Below are 24018 nucleotides of genomic sequence, written 5' to 3' on the forward strand. Positions count from 1 at the left end.
TTTTTATTTCATTTAGAAATTGCTTATTATCAAATGCCTTTTCAGTAGGTAGCAGTGGTTCATTCTGTCCTTTACATTAGTGATACTGAAGCTCAAAGAAGTAAAGAAAAGCAAGGAAGTTATTCAGCTTCCACATTAACAGTTACTTGTGGAAGCATGGAACCAGTGAAATCTACTTTCCTTTGGGTTTATGTTTTCTTGTTAGACTTTTTTTATTGATGGGGTGTAAAATCTAATGGAAATTTTTTCCAGCATTAATCCTATTAAAAGTATTTAGTTAATTCTCTTGTATGAGGATTTCTTATGCGATAGAGATTGCTTTTGTAGTGCTGTTTCCTCCTCCATATCCCCTATGCTTGGTAGGTGATGTTTAATAAACTTCTAATGAGCTTATGTCTTTGATCAGTTAGATAATTTTTAGGAAAAAATTTTTAGGAAATAGCAGAGACACATGCATATGTCCCTATGCATGCCCACATCATGATCACAGAGGCTCTGATTCTTTTGAAATGAGAGCAAACACAAAAAACATTATGATGAAACACGCAGGAATCATTATTTCTAGATGATATACCCATTTCATTAAACTCTTACATAAACAGCTGAAAAAACAGCAACTGACATGGTAGAAGTGTGTAATTAGAAGTGCTTTCTAATGCATTTCACTGACAGTTTTAAAACTACAAGTTAATTCTCAAAAACATAAGTCATTATGCAGTTTTTAAGTCTGAAATGAACTGCTGTTCTTGACCAACAAAGTTTAAAACAATGTGATACAGCAGAGCTGCCAGCCTGCGGGAGGTTAGCATGGGAGGTTAGAAACACTGGTGTCATCACAAAAGAGAAGAAATTAAGACTTCTGTTATTACTGCAATAGAATTTCTGGATGGCACCTGATGGTGCTGGTATGAGGCTCTGAGTCTGCCACAGATTTACATCAAAGAAGGATGAAAAGAAACTCTTTAGTGTGAGTGTGGTGAGGCACTGGAAGAGAGCCCAGAATAGCTGTAGATGTTCCATCCCTGGAAGTGTTCAAGACCAGGCTGGATGGAACTTTGAGCAACCTGGTCTAGTGGGAGGTGTCCCTGCCCATGGCAGGGAGTTTGGAACCAGATGATCTTTCCAACCCAAACCATTCTATGGTTCTATCATCTTTGAAGGATAAAAAACCCTCATCATTTGTACTCAAACCCAGCCAATAAACAACTGAATTAGTAGTCCAAAGTTTACAGAGGCATTTACTAAGTAACTGTCTTCTAAGCCCTTTTCTATCCATATGTCCCTGTTTAGTAAAAAAAATAATGAAGTTCCTACTTGCATATTGGGCTGAAGTAGGTTCCTTTAGTAGTGGAATAAGGGTCAGTGAAGGATACAGTTTGCAGTATTTTCTGCTTTCATCCAGAAGGTGTCTGTCATTTTGCCTCAGAAAAATTACTGTTATGTAGAAGAGGGAATTGAAATTTTGAATCAGAAAGCTTAAACAAAAATTAGAATGAAATGCCTTAAAATTTCGATGCCTGCTAGTCACTGCCCCCTTCATCCCATTGTCAAACATAAAACTCTCTCTAGGCTGTTAAGGTCAGTTTGGAGGAAGTCTGTGACTGGAGGTAAAGTTCTTCCATCCTGTCCTGCTTTTCTTCTGGAACGAAAAGCAGCGTGAGCAAGAGAATTAAAACACTGAGGAAAATATATGAACCTGTCTCAGAAATACACAAACATCAGAAGTAATAAACCATAGAGGTTTCTTTGGTCTCAAAAAAGCACAAAAATATTTGAGAGGACATAACTAATGTCAGTCTTTCCAGAAAGAAAATAGCTTTGCATATGTGAGCAGCTTCTTTAAAAAGGAAGAATTTGTGGAGCACTGTGTAAATACTGGCTGGGCAGGATAACATACTTTGCTGCTGCTGGCTGGAGGTGCAGCAGCAGTAGAATTTATGAAGACTGGAGGTAATTTTCTTCCTGATAGAAGCTGTCTTGTCTTACAGAGCTGTATGAAGCTTGGTGGTGATGCAGTGGTCAGGAGGCAGAAGGAGAACACTGCAGATGACTATGCTAGCTGTTACCCACCCGCACATTTCTCAGAGTATTTTAGTGGTTGTGTATACTAGATCATTCTTGCTCTTACCTTTGTTGTAGGGAAGGATTATCCTTTTCCTTAGCAGGAACAGTTAGAAAGAGCTGAAGGAAATACTATGAAATGATGTATTGACTTTAGGAACAAGAAGCAAAACAGTAAAAATAAGAACACTGGTATTTGGAAGGTTTGGGGGAGAGCTTGGAAAACTGGTGGCAAAACTGAGCAGAAGATGATTTCCCTTGAAGAAGTACCACAGTTTTTAATCCACTAGAAAGCTTCATTTATCTTTCTGATAACATTTTCTCGAAGAAGCAGGAAATATTCTCTTCTGCTCACTTATATATAACGAGTTTTTGAAAATGTTTCTTTCTGAAGTGTCTCTCTGTGACCATTGCTGTACTGCTGGCTATTAGAATTGCCCAGCAGTGGAAGCAATCCAGTAAAATTTTAATAGACAAGCCTGTTTTCATCACGTTGCCTCTGTTTGCTAGTGAATAAAGATAATTAAATGTAATGGAAGAAAAATTTGTGACTATTACAAGATTGAAACTACTCTGCTCTCTGTGATTTAGCCAAATGCAAATAAATCTCTAAGCCATTAATGATTCAAGTCAATATCAATGTCCAGTACTGAACTGAAATACTGACGGACCGGAACCAAGGAAAAAAATTCACATTGACCTCAGCGACCAAAGGTTTCATTCAATATTTTCTCAAAATGTCTGTTCTGTCATGACAAAATTAGAATAAAGCAATGAACTGGGGAGCCCAGGTTTGCCTTGTACTTTTATGGGCAAAGCAGGCTGCTATATATAGCAAGCCTAAAGGATTGAAAATCTATTGTAGGAAAAGGTAAAGTTAACATTACTTCCCTTTAATTGCCTTTGTTTCCTTTTTTCCTTGCATACCTGTGGGGCTGTCATCTTTCACTCCTGTCAAGAATGTTTATTAATTGGCCAGATTTGCTGGAAGGCAATTTCAGGCACTCTGGGGACTAGGCATGCTGCTTCAGTGATGCTTCTAGCTCCTGCTGAACTACGAGATTATGGACTTGAAATGGGTATTGAACTTAGATCTCCTACTTGGCAGCACAAAGCATGACATTTGGCCTAAATCAAGGACTGTGCTTTAAAGGTTAAAACCAAACATGTAAGTAAAAGAGCAACAACTAAAAAGGTTGCTTGCAGAAAAGTCCTGATGATCTAATTTTTGTAAAAACAGTTTTAATATTTACATGCCAAATACCAAGACTTTCATAAAAATCTTTTAAGACAAGGACAGCACTTTAGTTATCAAAAAACAATTTTAAAAGAAAAAAACCCCTACTTACTATTATTCACTAGTGGTCATGACATTTTATTTAAATTGTGAGGCTGGGCTGATAGAGCCACTTCCTTAAAGCAAGAAAACCTGAACTGTATGGTTTAGTGGTCACATGAAAAACTCCCCCGCTATTAAAAACCCCGCGGTTTTCTGAGCTAATTCAGTATATAATATATTCCAGTCAGTGGTCAATGACATTAGATTTCAGCCTAAAGCGTTAATGAGCTTTGAAACTTTAACCCTGTTGACACACACCTCACTTTGGCAGTGATCCCTGTGAGGTAAGTGGTCCCAGCAGAGCAGTTGTTGAGGAGGCTGTGAGCTGTTGCCGACCTTTGCACGACAAAGGGCATGAGGACCTGCAGTGTTGACAGGGGACTGGATACTCAGAGACACGGCAGGGGCCAATGACTCTGCTGGACGACCCACAGGCTTTTGCACACACAGACTGTGAGGCTATAAAAGCCTAGGATTTCCTTTGTTCATGGTCCACTTGTAGACACCCCGCTCGAGCTATTATTTTGTTGTTGCACCATGATTAGATTATTTTAAGGATTGAGACGTCTGAGATTCTGCCATGGGAAACCTGGGGGCCAGCTGGTAAGGAAACCTGGTCTGACTGTGAGTGTGGGGGTTGTAGCTGCAAAGGGGCCTGGTCCCAGCTCAGGGGTGCAAGTGTGACTGCCATAGTGGCTTCTGGATGTCCGACAGGGAAGTTTCCTCAAAAGTATCCTAAAATGTCAAAGGTTTTCTATGTTATTCTGAGCATGGAGGAACAAGACTGTATTTTTTGCCACATTACTCATTTCATAGCTTCATCATAATCTTGCTACTAATGACTTCTGTTGCACATAAATACTTTTTAGCTCTATTTCCTGGATACAGTTTATGGGTGTATGGACTTTTAAATTAATTAAATATTGGCCAGCTGAAAAAGTGCTAAAAATACCCCCACCAGTGGAAATTTTATGTACACCTAAGTGACAGAAACATCAAAGATGACGTGTCTGCAGCAGTGTCCTCTTTAGAAATGTATTTACATATTGACAATCACTTTTTAATTTCTTGAAATGCTTGGTATTTCTTGTCCTTTAAAATAGCATCTCAAGACTGACTTCTCAGGACATGCAGATGATGGGCATTTTCCCTGTAGGATTACTAATACCATGAAGAATTAGATGGGAGCTACTGAATTGTTATTTACACTGTGCTGTAGGTGTACATGGAGCTGTACTGACAAATGAAAATGGGATTAGGCTTTTGTTTGGTTTTGACAGTTTATGGTCAAGCAGTCTGATGTGAAAGCATCTCCAGTTCTCAGGTAACTCATCTTCCAGGAGAATCTGCGCAGTGTGAAGGGAGAAACTAGCTGAAAGTTAGGCCAGCCTAGGGTCTATTTTCTTGCTGTAGGGATTAGGATTAGAAGCTGTTTTGCATTTGGAAAGAAATCTGGAGTTTCTAGTGACCCTACCCCCAACAGGCTTTTTAAAAAAGAGACTATGGCACTGCACTGCCCGGGAAGAAATGTCCTTCCTTCAAGCACACCCCTAAGAAAAACAGTCAGAAGCACAGGCTGTGAACATCGCTTCCTGCTGCACATACAGTTTATGCTTCCAGAATCCACCCTGCCTTCTGAACTGGTGGTTATTGGTGTTTGTTTTTTTTTTAAGTTTACACCTACATTCCCATTGCTGAATTGCAAACCAAAAAAATTATGTAAACCACATCTGAATATGCATGTGCTCTATAACCATCGATGCAAACAAATGAGGGTTGAGATGAGTTGAATCCATAGGATCGTCTGTCATGCGGTCTCATCATAAGCTTTCCTCAGGCACTGAAATTAAACAACAGGGAGCCTTTCAGTACCAGCAGCTGACTTGCTGTACCAAAGTTCGGTGATGCTCTGACTAAGGTCCACAGGGAATGTGAAAAAAAATAATTTTCACGGCTGAAGCACAACTCTGCGTTTATTTAGGCGCGCCTTTAACCAAAGCCTAGTAGCTGCTGGTTCACGCAGCCGGCTGTGTGAAGGCAGGTGATCACCCTTATTTAGCAGTACCACTGGCCACGTGACAAGAAAATGGTGGAGGATCTGTATTCCTAGTAAACTGCTACAGTACAAGGGATGTTGAAGTGCAGCAGTAACGCATCTTTACTATTTTTGCAGTAGAAAGACCTTTTCAAGTCTTTAGAAGGTAAGCATTGCTTTACTCGGAGAGACAGATATGCAGAAGGTTTTCTGATTAACGGCTCTATTGTTGCAGTTACCTTAGACAGAAAAAGGGTAAATGTTAGTCAGCAGGATGCAAAGCACCCAGGACCTCATTACTGAAAACAGGGCAGCTGTATTTTAATTCTGGAGCTCTTTATGAGAGAAGCTTACATCCATTCAATGGGATTTCTTTTGTCTGAGCACAGGCATGGTATTTATAATTAGGAAACAAAACTTCCCTACACAGTCACCTAATGTGTTGGGTTATTTTCAGTTTATTTGCCTAGCTCTAAGGATAAAAAAGGTGGACAAAAAAGGAATGAAAGGGCATTGTCAGCAGATAGCTTGCTTTTAAGACTGCTTAATTCCTGGTATCTCGCCTGGCTCTCATTGTAGACTACTTGACAATATAGCTTTCTTTTTTTCCCTATAAATTGAAGCATATGATTTTTGTGGTTTTTTGCAATGTCCTCTTAAAATGTTGCAGTGAACAGTATATGTAATCTTTGAAGGTTAACTGATCAAGGATGCAGCAATAATCTCAGTGGTAAGATGACTGAAAAATTACTGCAAAAGTTGTTTTTTTACAGGCAGTGTTTTTCTTTAAATTTAATTAGAGGAGCATGATTCAGCTCCATTCAGTTGCTTGCTTGCTTTTCAGTCTGTGATGAAGGAATTAAAATATTCTTCAGTTTTAAGTATGATTAGCAAACAAATGATAGTGATTTTCAGGATGCATTGAAATGTATAAAGTGTCTAAATATAGGCTACTTAGAGTAACACTGAAAGGAAATGTATGCAGGGTTATTTAGGCAGGTACATTTAGCCAGAATTGTTCTACGTTGGGGGCGAGTGGAACAGGCAGGCAGAGATGTCATTTCTGGACTTACCCTAATTAATACAACTGAGAAGCAGAGCCGTTTTCGGAAAGGGAGGATGCACACAGCTCTAGCAGCACTGTAAGGAGGCATTAAAGCAACTGTGAGGCTCAGACCGGGGGAACAATACACACTAATCCTTACCGTGCCAAACATTTCTTTTTTCTAGGGCTGCCGTGTTCATTCCACTATTCTCAGCCATGCTTTCCACTGGTATCTCATGTGGGGCAGGAGTGCACAAAAAACTAAAATAACCCTCTTTTTTCCTATCTTTGATGAGTCTGGTTTTTTATTTGGCATTACATAAATCTTGACAATATTACAGAAAATCCATGTAGTTAGCAACAAGCTTAGTTTTTGCATAAATTCACTACTTTAAAAACAAGCAGTCTGTTGTGTTTTTGTGGCGCCTCCTTATAGTATTCAGCAGTAACGGGAGAGCAGAGCAGTGTTATTTAACAGCTTGTAGTATGTCTGTAGGAAAAGAGTAGGAAAAAAAGAAGTCATCTTTAAGCCGCAATCTTTGTTCCAGCAAAGGATGCATCTCTCAAACTTAGAAATAATGAATAGGTGAGAATATGATTTTGATAGCACCTGTGAATATTGATTAAGGTTTTATTATCACTGTAGTGTCCTCAAGGCAGGAGACACTTCCTGTCAGATCAAATATCCAGAAAATAACAGTGCTATTACAGCAACGAATGATACTGAGGCAGAGGGGAGGATGGCAGTGGCATTCCAGTTACTTGACAGATTTCATAGTTTATCTACTTGGTTTTCCTTTGGACATTGAAGGAAATCGTTTAGCTGTTATGGGATTTTATGAATTAACTCATTCAGATATTACTTATTAGTTCTTAGTAAATCCTGTAATTTGTGGTGTCTACAGCCGTTGCACCTATGAAAAATAGCAGCAGATCAGACTTCCTCATTTCTCACAGATGAAAGCTGACTGTGTCCTACAAGAATAAGATCAATCTCCTCAGCAGAAAACGCTTACAGCAAATTCTAAAAGAGCTGCCTGATCGGCAGCAGCCCAGCAGGACACACTTTGCTTGCATTTCTAAAGCAGTAGGGCATATAATTAAGCTTGCCCTTGTATTTCCCAAGCTATAATGTGAGGAGTGCCATGTGGAGGAAGGAGCCCCATTTTCTCACCTTCTTCCTGAATATTACTTCTTCAGTCTGGCATTTCCTGTCACTCTGAGTCTTTCACAGCATTTTTGCTATGTCTGACATTATCCTCTTTCTCACACTTAAGTTGGTTTTTATCTTCCTACTGCTTCTGTGGTCCTTCCAACTCAGTGACGAAGTTCTGCTTCTGAAAATGCTTCTGGCTTTCTGCATCTCCCATCTCCCATTGCATATGTCTTTTAGACCTGCCAAATGCAGGGTCTGACAGTCTTTCCTGCTTTGAACACCTCCAGACAGTGCAAGCGAGCTGCAGGATAGCATGTTTGGTGCCAGTTTTACTGCTTCAGTAGAGCTTATGTGCCCTGATTAGGAGCCTTCTCTGGCTCATGACTGGGGCTTTTTCTGTGTTTTTCCCAAGCTGCAAGTTACCCAATATGGAACTTCTCAGTTATGAGTTTACACCCGTTAGGATATTTCCATTTTAATCTGCTGCTTAAAATTACCGCTCCACATTCTGCATTGTCACTTAAATTCCCCTACTCTTTATTACATCTCTGGCAACCACAGCTTTAAGAAACACCAGAGTTTAACATTAAAGCCTTTTTAGAGCCTTTTCTTTAGGTCAGCCATAGCCAAGATAGGGAAAATGTAGCTGTTAGTTACTCTTTGTAAGTTTGCCATGGTAGGTAAGATATGAATCTAAATTACAGTAACATTGAACGTTATAAGTTGTGAAATCCTAGTTACATTACCATGGAAAAGAATGGAAGGGTGGAAATTTTGACAGTACAGTAGCACAGAATTCAGAAAAGAAATTCACAATATTTAAGGTATTGAAGGAATAAAAGTTGTTTGAGAAGAGTAGAGAATAAGGTCATAGGACCAGAGAAAGGCAATATGAGGGGAGGAAAGATAGAAGTCATACAGTATAAAAAAAAATGTTGGCATGTATCTTTCCCTGTCTATCAGCATGTTGTGCAAAGGCTGAATTTGAAATCAAAGGATGGAAGGAGTGATAGAAAAATACTAATGCTTTAATGGACAGATAAATATGGTAGATGAGTTTGGAGGGGGAGATCCTTCAGGTTTGGCTTCAGTCCATACCTGGAAGGTGTATGCCCTTCCACCCTTGCCCCCACCACGTGGCCCTGAGACCCCACAATGGAGCACTCACCAGACCACCAGGGGAGAGATGGACAAAAGAGGAAGTTTATTGTGGGATGGGGGCTTATATAGCCCTTGGGAGGGTCAAAGGGGACCAATCACAGGTGAGGGGTCTTGCAATCAGGTAGGGAGTTTACAGCCAATAAGGAATGGGTTAACAAAGGACCAATGGGAGCACCTTGGGACATCTTCCCAGGACACTCCTGCCTGAGAGATAAGGGGTTACAGAGAAGGTATCGGGGAAAAGCAGTGACTCTGCAAAGAGCCATCTTAACACGAGTTTAAACAACATTAAAAACTTCTGATTCACCAGTCCATCTTTGGCAGGACTTTTTCCATGCATCCATTGCTACAGATAAATAAAAACCTGTACATCTTGATGTTGAGTTCTTATGATTAGCAGCTCTAAACATCATCCCTTACACATTTTGTCATATGATCAAGACAGATGTCACCTATTGTAAGATAATTTGTTAAAACATTTGATTCCAGCTAGTATAGGATGGTAATAAGTGTCATCATCATTATACATGTCATCTTTCATACACAAAGAGAAACACATGCATTAAGCAATGCAAGAAGTTGACAGTATTACAGAAACATTGCTGAGCATGAGCCACCAGTGTGCCCAGGTGGCCAAGAAGGCCAATGGCATCCTGGCCTGGATCAGGAACAGTGTGATCAGCAGGACCAGGGAAGTGATTCTTCCCCTGTACTCAGGGCTGGTGAGGCCACACTGGAGTACTGTGTCCTCTTCTGGGCCCTCGGTTCAGGAAGGATATTGAGGGGCTGGAACAGGTCCAGAGAAGAGCAACAAGGCTGGTGAAGGAACTGGAGCACAAGTCCTGTGAGGAGAGGCTGAGGGAGCTGGGGTTGTTTAGTCTGGAGGAGTCTCAGGGGGAGACCTCCTCACTCTGTACAATCCCCTGAAAGGAGGTTGTAGCCAGGTGGGGGCTGGTCTCTTTTTCCAGGCAACCAGCAGTAGGACAAGAGGGCATGGTCTTAAGCTGTGCCGGGGAGGTTTGTTGTGGATATTAGGAAGACATTTCTTACAGAGAGAGTAATCAGACATTGGAATGGGCTGCCCAGGGAGGTGGTGGATTCTCTGTCCCTGGAGGTTTTAAAGATGAGACTGCATGTGGCACTTAGTGCCATGGTCCATAACCACGGTGGCAGTGGATCAAGGGTTGGACTTGATGATCTTGGAGGTCTTTTCCAACCCCGTTGATTCTATGATTCTATGAAAAGCCCAGTGGTAAAGAGGAAATAGTCATGGAAGTTCAGATGTTCCTCAGTTTCAGAACTAATGGTTATGACTGTGTTATTTGAGCATGTCTTCCTTTGGAAACAAATATGTTTGATAAGGTGTAGATTGTAATAATAGTTGGAGGGGAGTTCCCCACACAAGTACAGTGAGAATTTTCAAACTTCCTAGGGATTTTTCAGCTTCCGTTCCTGCAAACTGTACCCCATTAACTACTCTTAGTGTTAGCATACTTCCTGAAAGGTGGCTGCACTGGGTAGAAGGTGCACACTGCTTTTTCAAGTGCTGTTAATGTGCCAGTTGCATCATTTCAAGCTGCAGGTATTCTGATGAATGGTCAGATGAACAGCACAGTATGGCAGGAAAATGGTCACTTTGAACTCCACATTCTGGAAAGAAAACTGGTTTTAAAGTGAGGAAAACTAAAACAGAGTTTTCTAAAGGAATAATTAATTGCTCAGTGAAAGTAAAAGGTCAGAATCAGGTCCCAGATATATGATTATGCCTGGCATCTTAATAAATTTTAGAAATACAAATTTCAAAGAAAATATATTTTCAGGTTACACCTAAGAATCTTTTGAATCAGATTGATTTAACTTCTACTTTCCCTTCTGGCATTACCATGTTACAGTATATTTGTAATGTTTGTTCAGCAGTGGTTATTGCTTAACAGATCATTTAGATATGTGGAATATTATTTGTAGAATACTAACAACATTTATTAAGAGCAGAGAGATCAGATGAGTTGAAACATGCCTTCTAAATGCTAATACTGCTTTGAACCTACACAGCACTTTGCCAGACCTTGTGATCTTTCAGTATTGATGGAGGAGCACCCATCGCACATGCTCACCAACTTTGTGTTGTTAATCCTGGCAATTTTCCACCCTCTCAGTAAAGATTAAGGAGCATTGATGTAGGCACCTAACAGAGGCACCTAACCCTGCTCTTAGGACAAGACTAAATGGTGGTATATGAATGCAATGCCAAAGCAAAGAAATAGATGTTTAGTGACCTGTTATTCCTGTCTTAGCATTTGTTACTCTCTACCTGTTTTTGCACACAGAATATTGACTTAAAGGAATATTATTGGAGTGGTAATATTGGTAGTATTAGGAAGCAGCAGGTTCTGCACTTCACTGGAAAATATGTAGTTGGAGACAGTGCTATTTTATGGATACAGTTGAAAAATATTGCCCTAAAGAATTGGCTCCTGTCTGTGCTTATGCCATGAAGTTATTATGAGGTATGGGGCAGGTCACAGGTGTCAGAAGCTGCTTGAATTGCTTATGTCCTTCTCCACTGACCGTTAATTGAATTGGGTTTTTTTGAATGCCAAACTGAAGCCATTGGAATCTGACGATACCGTTTTTTTTTTTGGTGGGATGTAGTCATGAGGATCAGTAATGCCATATAGATGTTATAAAATGCTACATATTCAGAAAAAAAGCCAAAGATTATTAGGCATCATGTATCGGGAACTCACAACTAATGGACACTCTCAAAGTTAATTTCTCTGATTCTCTTCTGTAACAGTGAATAATTTATTGTCTTTAACTCATAAAGCTGTTGCCTGAAGTATGGTAAATTTTTTTTGGAAATATTATTTAGGTGATTAGTAGCTCTGAAAAGCACCAGAAAGGGCTGATGGCCCTGTCTCTAGAGCAGTGTTTGAATGTTGCATGGTTAATAATGCATGGAGATGCAGAAAGGACAAGATAAGTTAAGAAATAGTTGTGCATTGGGTTGCACTGTCTTTGCTGTAGCATCCTATGGCCTGCTGGTGACAAACCTCTAGAAAGAGACTTTTGGAGACTCTGGGGTCTCCTGCAGGCAACGTCAGCCTGGCTTGCATTTCTAAGACCCAATTTCAGCAAGACATCTAGGTTTGGGTCTTTAAATTTCCCTCATTCTGTATTAAGATATGTTTTTATTTCATATGGCTGGAAGTCACAGGTAATTGAAGAAGCCTGGAGCCTTGGATTCCTTCCATAAGCCAGACTTATCCATGGGCATATGCATAAGGTTGCTGACATAGCCTAGTGAATTCCATTATGCCTGTTTACTTAGATTTGTCCCTCCATGGCTTTGCCTGCTTCTCTTGTGCTGTGGCACAGGGAGGAAGCTGGCAGGGAGCGAGGACAGACAGCGTGTGGCTGCCTAGCAGCAGTGAAAGCAGAGGCATGTGCTTTTTATTTTTCAACAGTCTTAAAGTGATATAAGCAGCCAGGAGAGCCTACTACTATGACTGGCTACCTGGGGAAAAAGGAGGCTTCCAGTACTGATTAAAAAAGAGGAACTAGGAAAAAGATAGGTAGGTAAAGAAATACTAAACAATAAATTTGGTTGGAGAATAGGAAACATTTTCTTAAAGAATGGTTAAAAATGGCCCAAAGTGAGAATTTTAACATGTTCTCAAATCTTGTGGCTAGAATACAGGATTTTTCTACAGAGAGAATATTATCTCTTACTGACATACCTAACCTTTTCATCCAGCTGTCATGCTGAAAATGAAGTAAAATGTCAGTACATGGAAAACATGGAGTAACAGCATAACCAATAAAAGAAGACTTAAGTCTGAAAAATGAAGCATGAAAAACAAGCTTAGATTTTTACTAATTTTTAGCAATGGTTTGTTCTGTGCCTGTCGTAAGTGACATCCTTTTCTGTAAAATGGGATTATGAGCATGTTATCTACTATGCATCAAGCAGTATGACAATGATTAGTTGACATTTGATTAGTAAACCTTTTGGCTCATACAAATCACCACAGCTTTTTTTTTTTTTCGGTTTGCATCTAGATGCAGGAATAAAAGTCTCATGTTTGCATAAATTCTAGTGCTCAATCTATAGATTTTTCCTGAACTAATTTATGATTAAAAGCTAAAAAATAAATAGCAATAGAAACACAGTTAATTTAGTATACTAACATATGGTTGCTAAATGCAGGTTTTGGGAGGTTATAAAATTAATCCATTTTACAAGTCACCTGTATACAGTATAATTATTTTACACAACTGTGAGTAAAAGTAATTACTTTTTTTATAGTCTCAGATATCCTGGAGTGGATTCCTTCCCATATACTTATTTTCTTGATATGAAGATATAGTTGAAGCATAGTCTCTGACTGATATTGACTAAATCTTGCACAGTATATGACACTTTGATTTGTTGCATACTCTGCTACAGTTTAGGAATCATTAATTCTGCTGAACCTAAAAAATTCACACCATAGTCTCTTATCTCTGAGTAGGCATCAGTATAAATTTTTGGGTTTTGTCTAGAAGTTTTGTAGCAAACGACTAGGAAGTAAATTGGGGTTTATTGCAAATGGGTTTCTTCATCTCTTAGTGCACAATCCATTTGGGTTTTTGGCGACTGATGTTTCTGGCTTCTTTCTCTGTTTTTTTTCTGTGTATTTTCATCAAACTTTCTTTACACTAAAGCCCATATTTTTTCAGGTGTTATTTTTCAACATTGTGTAGTAACCCTGTTTCCTAGAGCACCTGTTTTTGTCTGTAGACACAGTTGATATTGAAGTATGTCCAGCAGTTCTCTGAGTTTGTAGAACATTGCTTCCTATTTTACATGGATGATAAGTATCAAAATGCAAACACATGCAGATTGAATTAGGATTTGTTTTGAGTCCATTAGCATTAAAGGTCTATGAAATAACATATCTCAGTCGTAACATAGTTTATGCAGTGCATCTATAATTGGAAGAACCATCCTCTATTTAAAACGAAGAACAGAATGACTATGTTCTGTCTTTTTTGAGCACTCCAAGAAAAAGTAGGGAAAGTAGAAAGTAGATGTTTGCTGTTATTTTAAAACATACTATTGTAGTGATGGTCTGTGAACTTCTCATATCTTTTTCTGAGCAGAAGTGGCACAGCAATTACAAGCCACAAGCTTGGAGCACACATACATAATGTACAAAAAAAAGGGAAAGATGTTTTATTTGGATAGAAATGCAAAACAGCAAAACAGTTTTGTTTCTAAAAATGAAATAAAGTGTGAAATGTTTAATTGTGATAACCAAGTGGGTTTTGATACCTTTTATATGAGATGAGGTGAATGAGGTGAATGTTGGAGTAGTGTCCTGGTTTCAGTGGGGATAGAGTTCATTTTTTCTCAGTAGCTGGTGCAATGCTGTGTTTTGGATTCAGTATGAGAATAATGTTGATAACACACTGATATTTTAATTGTGGCTGAGTAGTGCTTACCCTAAGTCAAAGATGTTTTCAGTGTCTCATGACCTATCAGCAAGTAGGTACACAGAAAGTCAGGAAGGAGCATGGAAGGAGCTGGAACAGGTGACTCAAGCTGGCCAAAGGGATATTTCACACCATAGAACATCATGCCCAGTATATTAACTGGGGATTTACCCAGAAAGGGGACCAATCATGGTTCGAGGACAGAGCTGTTGTTGTTATTAATTACTATTATTATTATTAAACTGTTCTTATCTCAACCAAGTCTTAGTATTGATTCTCTACCCCATCCCACTGGGGTAAGGGGAAGTAAGCGAGTTGCTATGAGGTGCTTAGTTGCCAGCTCGGCTTAAACCATGACAAGTAGCTACAGAGATGGGTGATAGTGAAGCACCACTTCTAAGTCAGATATCTGGTGAGGTATTTTGGCCTTAAATTAATATGAATTTCTGTAGCACAGAATTGTAAACAAAGAATAATATAGCAATTAAGGAAACACTGTGTGAACTCTTTCTTGATGTAAATTGTAGTTTGTGGAGTGCTTGAACATTTGCATTAGGCTCCACTTTTGAGGTTTTTAATTGCTCCTTAGTAGGAAAGAATTCTCATTTTGTCTGAAAGAGGTTAGACATCTTCCAGGTGGAGCAATCAAAATTCCATGAGACCCATCAGTAGGTTGCTTCTGGCAGCAGAAAGGTCACAGGTGGGTTTGCACAAGATACTGGCCTTTGGCCTAGCAACACACTTAACACTCCTTAATCCTAAGGGTGCTTACAGATGTAGCTGTGCTGAGAGTCATTGGACAGGCATTACTGGATAAATGCTTTTTAATACCTTCTAAGGAAAATACTGTACTCCTATGTTCAATTCCTCCAGTTCTCATTTCTATTTTCCTGGGCTCTGGACTTGCATAAGGGTGGTGTCACAGGGTGGAGACAGGAGGGGTTCAAAGGAGAAGGACTTTGTGCTGCCTGTGTGCTAAAAAAGTAATTGGAGGAGGAGTTAAAGTTCCCTTTCTTGTTTTCATACCAAACATTTCATAATTAGTGCATTCTTCCTCAAAACAGCTCAATTTTTCACTGCAAACCAGTGAGAAAGTGGGCTATAAGCAGAACTTTATTTCCCTCCAAAATCAGGGTATACCCGCATAATGTGTGGAATTTGAGAATATGAAAAAAGCCTATATGTCTAGTCTCTGAATAACTTTTTCATTGTACTTCATCTCCCCTCCTCCCATTTAATATCCAAACCAAGCAAGTATTAATATGAGCGGAGGAGATTTCATCCAGGTCATTCCTTTTACTCATCGTGCTTTGAAACTTCTTAAAAACCTTTGACATCTTGTAAAAACTTAAGTATAAAAGTATTTCTGTATATAGAAGGAACAGCATGGAGGAAATGTGATTTACTTATCTAAGAAAAGTGTTTGGCAGCTGTGGGCTTCACTTCAGATTAAATTTCTGCAATGGTGAGTACAGAAGCATGGGAAAACGTATACAATTTAAAGTCAGGCTGGTAAATTATGCTAGGTTGGAGTGGAGGAATTTGCTTTATAGAAGTGACAGTCACCACTGGATTAATGTTGTTCTCTTTTGCGGATTGTAAATGTTCATTCAGAGCAGTGCATTGTAGACATTCCTTGTTTTAGACTAAAGAAATTAGCTTCTTGATATGTAATTGCTGTAGACCAGCTTGGGAAACTGGTGATATATATCACAGATGACACAAGGGTGAGGCAGCACAGCCCATAGGAATTATGACATATTGCTGTGAATATTCAGAGCTGCTCTTTCCAAAATAGCAGAATGCTACTGTACCTAGAAAAGTCAGGAAGGATGACTTTTATTCTGAGAAACACTGATTTGAGAGGGCACTCAGAATTATTTAAAGCTTATTAATTTATTGAGCTGTAAGAATGTCTTACAAAAACAGCAAGGAAAGTATTTCAGCCTCCAGCCTCTCCTCCTTTCATATGAATTTAGTGTCTCCACTTTTGAGAAACGGGTGCTTTAGCTGCTTCTGAACAAGTATGTTGACCTGAATGTCAGAGCAAATAATCAGTAACTTGATTCCCAGTGTAGCTGATCCTTAAATGACCTGTCTGTGTACAACATAAAAGAAGTCATTTATGACACAAAACCCCTTAATTGACTTTGACCTCTGTTCTAAGTAAAAGAGCCTTTTTATATCAATCCAGTAAATCATATCTGATAAGAATGGGCCTTTCTAAAGTAACATAATTTATTTCTTCAATAAGGAGCATTTATTAAAATGGGATTAAAAATAAAAATATTTTTCTTTCTCTAATGTTGTTGGCCGGATCATCCATGGCATCAGTTGCAATGTATGGAAGGCAAGGAATTTTATAAGCCAGGATTTTGGAAGTATGTGATGTAGTCTGTGGGAAGGGAAGAGGAATAGTTGCCTATTTTAAAGTTTTTGGAGTCTGTCTTCCATTACTAGAGTTCTTGCTGAGCTCTGCTGAGAGCTTCTGCACAGCCGGAAATTACTCTGAAAGGTGCTGAGCTGCTCAGCATAAAATGCTCTCGAAAGCCAATTTTGAGAAAAATCCAATTTCTGAGAAAATGAGGAGCTATATCTGTAGAAAACAACCTTCATCCATATCCTGCTCATTCTGATGGCAATTCTGGAGCCATATGTCAAGGCACAGTGTCACAGAAGTCATACTCACCGACTGGCTTTCTAAACCCATGAGATTTGAAATGTACCTGTATTGCCTATTAATTTGTGACTGAATAAATATTAACTTGGCGTTTAAAAAATAGGAAGTTTCACAGAACATAAGGCATGTATGTCTGGCGAGGACTATTTAATCTGTTTGGGCGAAGCACAGGGGATATGGAAAAATAGGACTAGCTTCCGAGTCATACTCTTCTCCAGAAAGTCTGTTGACTGTATTTGACAGTAGGTAAGAACCTGACACAATTTAAAAAAAACAAAACCAAAAAGAAGCAAAAAAAGTCACCCACCCACACCCCTGCCCCCCCCCAAAAAACCAAACAAAAAAAAACCATACCAAAAAATCCCCAAACAAACAGAGAAAAAACCCACAGGAATTTAATCGCTGCTAAAAATCTTTTGAAAGGTGATAACATCTTTTATGTGATTGAAGATACAATGGAGAACCTTGCGTCAACCAACAATGCTTTTGGTACTGGACTTAAACTGATTTTTAAATGCCTGCTTTGGCCCAGAGCTTTCAGGACCACAGACCAAATTAAATATCCAAATATGAACAATATGGATTATTGACATTAATAACACTGTGCCAACAAAATAAAATTAGAGATTCACAGACAAATTCTGATGCTGTTTAACTCTAATCCCTAAGTGAGGGGTATTTTTTAGAATACTGCCTGTAGCAGAAATTGAAACACAAATATCTTTCAATCCCTAGAAATGTAGTCTTCTTCTAAACACAACTATGATATAAAATTCTGGTATAGCTCAGCTGTAGTGGTCCCAGTGAAAGCCGAAAAACATTTTGAATTTTTGTTGTGAAAGTGTAACAGACTCTACAGAAAGCAGCAAATAGAGATGCCACAGGGAGAAAAGCAGTCTTAATGCATTCCTAGAAATGTCATGACTTAGAAAAATTCTGTCCCAGGCATTGCAAAAATTTTAGACAACTCTAAATTTGTGAATTAATGACCTGTGTGAAATTGCTTTTTTCATATTATGATTATCACTGTTTCTGTAGGGATAGAGTATATAAAATTTAGTCATGATCTTATACAGAGACGATCTTTATTCTGCTCAAACATTTTTGTTTTATGCAGAGAATAGTGTCTCTTTTTAATATAGAAACCCTGAAAATTCACTATTCTCCTGTATCTTAGTCTTCACACAACTTTGAGTGTTTCCTTTCAAATAATGTCCTGCAGTAATTTCCAAAGCTTGTCCAGTAAGGAATTGCCATTTGGTCTGATAAGGCTGTAAGAAATATTATAAATTAACGGTTTATGTGACTGTATCACAACCCTGTTCTGTCCAACCAAAACATAAACCCTTGAGTACCCGTAAGTCATCGTCTGACTAGTCCTGAGCTGCTTTAACCAAAGAACTCTTCATAGTTTTATTTTTAGAAAGGTTAATAATACACCAAATAATATCTTACTCTGAATTTAAAATGGGTTAGAAGTATTCATCCTCTCCCCCACTCTTTCCACTACTATGGTTTCTTACTTTATCTGGCTGTTACTTAGAGAACTTCTTCAGAATTCTGATTTTTCTATAGTAAGTTCGGATGAATGAATTATATTTCATTACATGTATTTTACTATGAATTGAATAGACACACACAAAAAAAAGCCAAATGCTCTACTGATTTATTTATGTTTTCTAAGTAAGTTTTGATGGTATTGAGTGCTTCTGAACACAGATATTTCTACAGAGTAGGAAAAAAAAAAAAGGAAATGGTACTTTACAGACAGTTTGTGCCATTCATTTTATTCATGAGCAGGATACTTTGATCAAGTTTTTTCGCTATTATTTTGTGTATCCAAAGAGAAAGATTATTCAAGCCTCATTTGACAGTAATTAAACATATTCCAGAATTGGCATGTTTTGTAAAAATTATTAAGCTGTTCATCTCTGTACTTGTGAAAGATATAGTATAGAGAATGTGGGGATAAAATCTAAATTAGTAGAACCAGTTTTTATTGAGAGAGAAGGTTTGGTTATGAGTTGAGCAGCGCAACGGTGTTTAACAATAGCATTAAATTTTCTGTATTCTTTATGGCCTCACGGAAATGCGGGAGTTCACTAGTTTCCCTGTCTGTATTGGGAATTTGATGGCATGGGGCTTGAGGTAAAGATCTTTTTCAACTTTTAGCACAGTGAAGCCTTTGGCAGGCCTACATATACACGTTTACTTTTAATTTGTATGAAATTAACAAGAAATCACAGAAACTGTACTCATAGTCTGATACAGTGATTGACCAGAAGAGTCTTGTCTGCACACATTAAGATAATAAGGATAGTCCTTCTCATTGGGAAAATGAGGGTAGGAAGAAAATGCAGAAGCAACATGCCAAGCCTATTCAGGTCCGTTCAGCTGAATCATTCATAACATACCTAGCTGATGCTGTGGCAGAGAAAAGTACCTTCTTTGAACTCATCACAGTTCTGTTAGTCGAAGTGTAAAAATGGTCTATTCTTCAGATCTGAGGGGGGAATAGACACTTTGGAATAGTAATGTAATTTATACAATAATACAGTTATTTTGGTAAAGTGAATGAAGCTCTCTTGAAGTCATACATTTTCATTGCAAATGGTTTGGAAGGTGTCAAAAGCATCCTGAAAATGTAAAATATTGTTTCCTATTTGCAGGTGAACCATCCTTCCAGCAAGTATTTTGTAAAATACTTGAATAGCGAATAGACATGAAAACAGTTCAAGTCAATTTCTTTAAGCATTCAACCACCTTTGTTGCAGTTTTCACCATATAATGCCTTTTCCTTGTCTTATGTATGTATGAAGTTAAATGTAATTTCTCAGTACCATCCTAAAAATGAAATCTAGGTAGGATATTTTGCAACATTTTAGTCTTTAAAAATCTGCGATGTAATTTTGGTTCTCATTTTTGTACTTTCTGAACTCTTTCAGTGCAGTACATCAACTGCTTCAGTATTACTAATTTGGGTCAGAATTGTTCTAAAATACAATTGATACCAAAAGAATGAAAAAACCCACTCATCTCATTTTTGCTGTACAGTAAATGTATGTACAGTCGTGAATATACTGTTTTACAAAGAGTAGCTGAAGCTCCCTGCAATCATGTATCTAGTTTGCTGGATGACAAAAGACCAACTTCATTTGCATAAAATGAGAAACACTGCTGTTTGTCAACCTATTATTATTCAGTGCTGTGTCTCGATACAGGTAAAAGTGGGTATCTGTGCCCTGTAGTCTCCAAAGGCTCTACAGAAATGTGCATAAATTAGGGGTAAAAATGACACAGTACAATTACAACAGCTGTGTTTGCTTCTCACATCAGTTTTGTGATCAGACTTCTTAACTGGCTATGCTGAAGGAAATTTCAGTTCCCTGTAATCACATGAGCTGTATTGATACCAAGGTCAACCCATGCATCTCTTTAAGATTTTACTTTGTATTTTACCTCTCAGGTTGGTACAAGAGGATGTGGGAATGGACATCCCCTTAGCTGAGGGTGTACTAAGCCCCAGTTCTACAGAGATGAGACCTGGTGAGAGAAGCTCTAACTCATTTTCTTAATTGTATCTTATTCCCATGGCATTTAATTTTGCAGTGAGAAAGATATTTCTGTGCTGGTAAAGAATCAGTTCAGTGTCAAAAAGAAAAAAGTGTTAAGTTTGCTTTATTTAGGCAATTCTTTTCTTCATTTGAGAAATAATAATTGTAGTGTGACATTTTCTCTTGTGCATTGTTTAGTCCTTGTGAAGTTTTAATAATCTGTATTATTTACTTTATAATTGACTGCTGTCTAAGTGAACTAAGTTAGAACAGCTTGAAATGGGTCACACAACATACAGGCAAGGGGCAAAGGCATACCTAGGTTTTGTCTTGTTGAAGACTATTTTTATTTAAGACTGATTAGGAGACTCCGAGAGTTTTTTTATTTCTATTATTGTATTAAGATATTGCATAATTAAAACTAGAGACATAACTGCTTGCAAATCAGTACCATTCAAATAGCATCAAGTGCATGAGGAAATAAATATTTACAGGGGGTTTCACTCCCATGAATTTTCCCAGGACTCAGCAATGTCTTGGTTCATAACTCAAATGATTTGTGTGTTGCTCTTTGAATTCTTAAGCAGTTTGGTGTTGATTGCAAAAAACAGAATCTGGATTTTGCATAATTTAGCAGCTCTGAGCTACACCTACTGTTCCTGTAAATGCTTGTTTTATTTTGCTAAATAGTAATGTTGATATTTGTGTTTTGTGTTAGGTGGTCTTAAATGTCATGGTGTTACTAGAATTGATCTGTCTCAGTGTGTTTGAAGTGGTTTTTAAGTGTATGATAGATGAATTGTGTGTGGAGTAGATAAAGTTCCTTTTTTCCTTGTCTTTTTTTTTAAGAACCTCCCAATTCTCTTGATCTTAATGGTTCCCAACCCCGAAGGATAAAGCTCACTGCTCCAAACATCAATCTCTCTTTGGACCAGAGTGAAGGGTCTGTACTTTCTGATGACAATTTGGATACACCAGATGAAACTGACATCAATGTAGATGACCTTGACACTCCTGATGAAGCAGACTCTTTTGAATACAATGGACAAGGTAATATTTTAGATTGTAAACACAGAGCTCATTTTTTTTTTTTTTTTTTTTTACTGCTTACATGATCAGTCTCATGTCTGTCAGGTTATCACTATGGTTAAAGCATTCAAGAGTTAATGCTAGGCATCCAGGTTATTTTTACTGTCTGCTATTTTTTAACCTTTCACCTGTGTAAAATAGTATACTTCTATTTTTTTTAGAGTGTGGAAAAAAATAGTACAGCTGACCTAATAAAGTAAGAACAGCTACCTAGAGAGAATCAAATTCAAAGTCCCGTCTTTGTCCAGTACTATAGGACTTGTCTGAAAACAAGAAGAAAGCAACTGATCTTTGTTATAGAGCATGCTGTAGCTAACTGCAGCTTAGCACAGTGCCGGGCAGCTCTAGCTTATAGTTACATCAGTAGCACTTGGGGATATAACTTTGTGCAAAATGTGTTGGCTGACATAAGCTGCACCAAAGATCTTGCAGTGTATAAGTGAGGTAGACATAATGTGCTGAGAGGTCTTCTGTTAGGAAGAAATGTCGACTTTTTATTCCCGTGTATGATTGGGAAGCTGAGATGTGGAAGGTTGTGTGCATAGCCTGATAAAGCCAGCTCAGGTGATGGAAGAACAGAATTCCTCATTCCAGTTATTTAAATATCGTTTCTCAGCAGAACTAGCCATGCAGTATAGATACACCCTGAAGTGTGCAATGAGACCCTTCACTCTTCCTTCACATATTAATGATTTTCTGTCAAAGAAATATGATCTGAAAGTGTTTTACACTGTTTAACTCACTTTATTTACCCTCATGATGTACAAAATAGGGTGTTGACACTCATTCCTTGCTGGTACCTCATAAAACATACAAGAACTGTAATCACTGATGTGATCATACAGATCATAAGCTATTTGAGGGAAAAAGGAGTGTGATCATTTTACAATGTACAGCAGAAAGAAACTTTTAAAAACCATATCAGTTTAAACTGAATTTTCCCATGCATTTACACACTCTAGTGCTAGTGAGGTCACTTGAGCATAAAAGAACAGTTTCATCATTTTAAGTGATATTGCTAAAGAAGCATTACTGTGTACTCAATCATGCATGAGCATCTCTAATGTTACTTCTCATTAGAAGGCTGATATCCTTATTGTAGATACAGAGCATAGAGATGAGTTGCTTGATGGTTAGAAGATTTTATAGCAAAGGTTAACATGCACACACACACGCGAGCTAACCTGCTTAGACTGCTGTGGCTACCGTGTGAGAGAAAAAAAATCTCTGCCTGCAGTAGAACAGATTTTGCCTTTAAGCCCTCAAATAATTAAATTCAGCTCTAGTGATTTTGGTGGCAGTTGTATTTATGGCAAGTATTTCTTCCCAGTGGGTTTTTTTTTGCTGCTTTCTAAATGTGATGGTTCCTTCAGTTCTTAAAGTTGGACCAGTTTCCCCAAACTCCTGTGTGAAGAGCTCAAGGTCCCTGGGTTTTTGGTGACATTTTTGCAGTTGTGTAGTTTGGTTTTAGACATACTTAGTAACAAAAATGTCTTCCACTTAGAAGAGCCATGAGCAGAGAGTAGAAAAGGAAAAAAAAGTCAACATTTTATCAAAAGAAGTCAGCATAATAGAAGAATAATAAAAGAAGTTGGCTATAAATAATATGAATCTGATAGCTAAGATTATAGTCTTAAGAAAAGTGCAGAATGGTTTAATTTCATGGTATATAGCCTTTGTTATCTTTGTACTTTTGTACTCTGCCATTAACTAGTATGCACTCTGATGTTACCAGCACTCACAGTCTCCCACAGTTTAATGTTTCTAACTGGTGCCAAACCTGGAAAAGTAAATAACGAGAAGATGTAGCTGCTCAGACCATAGAAAGCAGTGATTTTTAACTTGTCATGATGAGACTGTTGAAAGTCCCTTTAAGCTATGAAAGACAACAGAGAAAAGCAAGACTATTGTCATGGTTCAGGGGTCCACCTCATCAGTGAAAAACTGATGGGTCTGTATAACAAGCGATACTGAAACCCATTTGTCTAAGAGAATGGTGAAGAAGAATCATCATAACTGCAATATACAAGAAAATAGATGAGAGCAGAAATACTAAAATACTTGTCTCAAACTACCACCTGACTTGTTTAGAGATTGGTTGATCATCAGTTTCACAGAGTGGTTTTCTTTTTGTCACTAATACTATACATTTAAACATTCTTTTTCAGAACCCATGCTAGTTTCTGAAATATTTTTTTTATTATTGCTTTAGATGGCATAAGAATTGCATTTCTGAAGACCATACATGAATATCAGTGAAGGCCTGCCCCCAAATCAGCATTATTTGTAAAGTAAAAGTGTTTATTATTTTGTCTGCAGATGTTTATGTCCTTTCTGAATTACACACTAGTGCATCTTTCACTCCAGGCAGTAGAGCAGAGCTACTTCATCAGGAAGAGGCAGTCTTGTATAATTTCTAT

General features: G+C 38.1%; 1 protein-coding gene across 6 annotated transcripts in view; it reads left to right on the top strand.

Moving 5' to 3' along the window:
- PRUNE2 (prune homolog 2 with BCH domain) overlaps positions 1 to 24018 on the top strand; it is a 160217-nt gene that overhangs the window by 107640 nt on the left and 28559 nt on the right. For all 6 annotated transcript variants that reach the window (XM_027670698.1, XM_027670700.1, XM_027670702.1 and 3 more), the window contains exons 10-11: positions 20422 to 20501; positions 21359 to 21559. In XM_027670698.1, the coding sequence (XP_027526499.1) occupies positions 20422 to 20501; positions 21359 to 21559 (281 nt within the window). The remainder of the gene's footprint in view (positions 1 to 20421; positions 20502 to 21358; positions 21560 to 24018) is intronic.

Source organism: Neopelma chrysocephalum, unplaced genomic scaffold, assembly GCF_003984885.1.
Source record: "Neopelma chrysocephalum unplaced genomic scaffold, ASM398488v2 Primary Assembly neopelma1_96926, whole genome shotgun sequence".
Taxonomy (NCBI): domain Eukaryota; kingdom Metazoa; phylum Chordata; class Aves; order Passeriformes; family Pipridae; genus Neopelma; species Neopelma chrysocephalum.